The sequence below is a fragment of the Aplysia californica genome, unplaced genomic scaffold, assembly GCF_000002075.1.
Source record: "Aplysia californica isolate F4 #8 unplaced genomic scaffold, AplCal3.0 scaffold00233, whole genome shotgun sequence".
Taxonomy (NCBI): Eukaryota; Metazoa; Mollusca; class Gastropoda; order Aplysiida; family Aplysiidae; genus Aplysia; species Aplysia californica.
Window position 1 is genome coordinate 172876 of NW_004797503.1, and position 3914 is coordinate 176789.

The window sequence follows — 3914 nt, forward strand, 5'->3', positions numbered from 1 at the left end:
GGGGGGGGGGGGGGTGTGTGTGTGTGTGTGTGTGTGTGTGTGTAGTTATTGGCTGTGAGTTTGAATTTAGTATATAAAAAAAAAGCAAAAGAAACAGACGGAACAACAGAACAAGTGATAAAATAAGCTCTTGATCCTGATTGCGTAACGTAGCAGTATCACTTTGCTCTGCCACGTACTGCAGATAATACAATGTAGTTTCAAATTTCAAACAATGATCCCTTGTTTATTTGTTTTTTATATTCTCACTGGCCTGAGTCGTCTCAACACTACGCAGAAGCAGGGAATTTTAAATGACCTGCCAAGCTAATGTTAGCTGTAAGACTATAGCGACTACAGTTCACTATGCTTAAGACCAAAATCTGGCATTGGCGCAATTATGCTTTTCCAAGGGCAAAGTGACATTGAGCGTCTACCCTGCTTCTGCGTAGTGTTGAGACGACCCAGATTCTTTGATCAACGCACAGATTTTCCAGCTACAGCAAAATCCCGAAAATAGACTGAAAGATTTAACAAGTGAATGAAAGGAAGGAGGAAGATTTAAGCAGTCTTAACAGGCCAGATTTTAGCCAATTTGCAAGTGAAAATGCTTTGCCGATCAATCCACCATAGATTCAAAGAGGGACAATATGGTTGAGAGTACAAAATGACAAAATGCGCAATCTGGAAGGTTCCTAATTCAACTTATTGCAGAGAATTACCGTAAACATTCGAGCAGTTAGGGAGGCAAGTTCAGATTCTTTGCTACGGAATACCGTTAAGTTTATATATCTCTTTATCTCTCTCTCTTTTCTTTTTTATACGTATGCAGTTCATTGAAGCGGCGAGTTTGGATCTTTCGGAATGTACAGGTTTCTGTAAAAACAGGGAACATTGGAAGCACTACATAAAAGACCCCATCGCAAATCCGGTAGTTTTGACACCTTTATCATTTTGGCGGTAGAACAAGGCTGCCAACCCATCTCCATGGTTTTAGTAATGATCATGAAGAAAATTAGTAATTTCCCATAAAAATTAGTAATAGAGCTCTCATTTTCAAATTACTATATTACAACGAACAAAAATATATGTCTTAATTACACAAAAATAGGGCTCATCGAAAATTAAATAAATGTGAAGGCCAAAGTTTTGCTTTAAACTCACCTTTTAAATCACAAAATGGTAGATGACTGATGTAATGGATTTACTAAAAGCTCAATGTCTTGAGTTTTATTCTGCATTTGAATGGTTAATTTCTGTGCCTCAGTTTTTGTTCTAGACAAGCGTTTGTAGAGTACCCAATTTGTCCTTCTATTTTAGTTACATATTTATGAATAAATTATTGCTTATTTAAAAACAGCAAGATAGATCTCTTCAAAATCTGTGTTAAACTGACTATGAATGTCATGTTATTTACCATGAGAAATCTTAAATCTGCGCTCATAGTAATAGTCAAGTTATAAGAGAAGAAAGATCCACATCTGCATTTTTTAAACTAAAGACACTCAGCATTAGCTCTTGTTCTACCATTTTAAACAAGAGAAAATTACTCTGTGTTTGTCCATGAATCAAGCTGTGTCTGTGGCAGCTTGCAGACTGCTTACGGAGTGGCAGGATAGGGGCGAACAGGCTATTTCTGTGGCAATGAAACCGTTTAGAGTGTTAGGCATACAGTCAAACCTGTGTAAGACGGCCACCCATTGTCAAGGAGAAAAGTGGCCGTATAGATAGGTGGCCGTCTTAGGCAGGACTGATCAAGATGGAGAAAACAAACCATTCCTTTCTGAGAAAGCAAACCATTCCCATCTGAGGTCCCAATCGAAAGTAGCCGCCTTGTTGCTGTTTTTATTATTGTTGTTGTTGTTGGTGGTGGTGGTTTGTATTTTGTTTGCAATTTTTATTTTGTTGCTGATTTTACACAAGGGTGACAATAAAACGAAATGTATCGGACGAGGAAGACTGAGCACAAAGTCACAAAGTATACAGACCCGGTAGGGGAACTCTTGTGTGATTTCGGAAAGTTTTAGTGCCCTCTTGGCTCAGGGTAGACCTACATTCTTAAAGATCTATGGCCTAGGCTAGGTCTAGACAGACAGACATGATAAATCGTTGATCTAGATCTAGTTTCAAGGCTAGCCTAGACCTAGATTCTAGATCTAAATGAATTTAAATTGCGGATGTCTTTTCGATGAACGATTGTTTTTCCTCCGTTTTGGAGTTGGAGGAATCACACTTTGAAGAAAATAACAATGTCATAATTTCAATCGAGCAGTCACCCTCTCTATTTCTCTGCCTCTCTCTCTCTCTCTCCTCTGTCTCTTTTTCTTTGACTTTGTTTGTCTCTGTCTTTCTTTCTCCCCCACCTACTTTCCCATTCTATCTTTCTCTCTTTCCCTCCTACCAACTGGGGCATGTCATAGGCTATTCCCCTATTACTAGCTCTCGCTCTCTCATACACCCACACCACTGGCCACCGGGTTTGGGCGCTGAAACTTTCCGAAATCACAAAAGAGTTTCCCTACCGGGTCTGTATAATTCGTGACTTTGTTCCCGGTTACCGGATCTGTAAACACTTCGTTTTTAAAAACCACAAATAGGCCTTTAAAATGCAAAAAATAATAACAAAAGTAAAAGAGCGGACCATTGGAATCAGTGGCACTGCTGCACAGCGAGATTCAATAGTTCCTGCTTCGTTCATTGTTGGGTCCACCAAAGTTCAATCTTACCCAAACGCAATAATCACATAAAAAGATTCAGTGACACCGTTTTCATTATTTGACTAACCTCACACATCGTCTCGTTCACATCATCAAATCTGAAAATAAAGCCTGTGATGAAGCAAAGCGCCAGTGACACACCCGGCAGACCGACAGTGACGACTGCGAATGTCCAAATAGGTATGTTCATATTCAGTTCATCCACTGTTCCCTTTCTCTTGTCTTTACCCATTCTTGCAGAGCTAAGTTATTAAGACCAAGAAAAAGTATTATATTGTTTTCTACGACGCTTTATCATGTGCGCAAGTGGTCTAATTTATGACACCGTCGGATTTGCATCCGCTGCTAATCTTCTGAGGGAATGTTACAGGAAGTTGACTGTTGTTGATGGACTACACCTTTGTAGGCCTATTAAAATTTCAAACCAGATTTCACTTCGCATCAAAAGACAATTCCTTGAATGACTTGAGGATTAGTAAAGAAAAATAAAAAAATGTATGATATCTGATCATGTGCAATAATGTCAAATATAGAAGTCAATATTCTCTTTGCCAAAAATCAGCAAACATGTTCATTTTTTGACAATCAATGTTGTGTTTTGTTACAGTTCATTTTCCGATAAAACATTTTTGTTTTTATAATTGAAAAAAATGGCGACCCCCATGCAGGCAAGGCAACTTTCGATTTCATTGGAGCGAGCAATATTTTGTTTTGATTTTTTATCTCACAGGATTTTTTATCTCACAGGATTTTTCTATGTAACGAAAATGATAGTAAAATAACTGTGATTCTTATATTGCTCCTGAGGAGGTTTAAGTTGGGATGCAAAGAGAGGGGCTCTTTGGAAATTGCCTTCCCGTTTGTTTACATATTAAGAAACAAGTGATTGCTATTATTAGAGTGTATACGCCTAGTGTATAATGTATGGTAGTGTCAATTGCCACCGAGTGACGCGGTGGCAATTGACAAAAATTGACTTTTTGTCAATTGCCACCGAGTAAATTGGAACTCTTTTGCGTTTGTGGGTAGATCTAGCTTATTGTGCTCGTCGCTCGAGTGCTTGGTGTTGTGCGTTCGCCTCTCTGTCCCTCTGTGTGTGCGTGTGTGTTTTATTCTCAGCAGTTTCGAGATGGAAAGGAGTTTTGTCAATTTGTTGTGTCGTGGCAGTGATTTGTTATTGATGACGATCTGATTGGTTGTTCCCCGTAATTACTAATA

The 3914-nt window shown here is 38.8% G+C and overlaps 2 protein-coding genes across 2 annotated transcripts in view; one reads left to right on the plus strand and one right to left on the minus strand.

The window, feature by feature from the left end:
- LOC101852697 (post-GPI attachment to proteins factor 2-like) overlaps window positions 1-3093 on the minus strand; it is a 14832-nt gene extending 11739 nt beyond the window's left edge. Inside the window, exon 1 of the mRNA XM_005100024.3 lies at window positions 2764-3093. Within this exon, the coding sequence (XP_005100081.1) occupies window positions 2764-2928 (165 nt within the window). The 5' untranslated portion in view covers window positions 2929-3093. The remainder of the gene's footprint in view (window positions 1-2763) is intronic.
- A 380-nt stretch (window positions 3094-3473) lies between these two features.
- LOC101852933 (WD repeat-containing protein 55) overlaps window positions 3474-3914 on the plus strand; it is a 21286-nt gene continuing 20845 nt past the window's right edge. Inside the window, exon 1 of the mRNA XM_005100025.2 lies at window positions 3474-3578. Coding sequence (XP_005100082.1) covers window positions 3519-3578 — 60 coding nt within the window. The 5' untranslated portion in view covers window positions 3474-3518. The remainder of the gene's footprint in view (window positions 3579-3914) is intronic.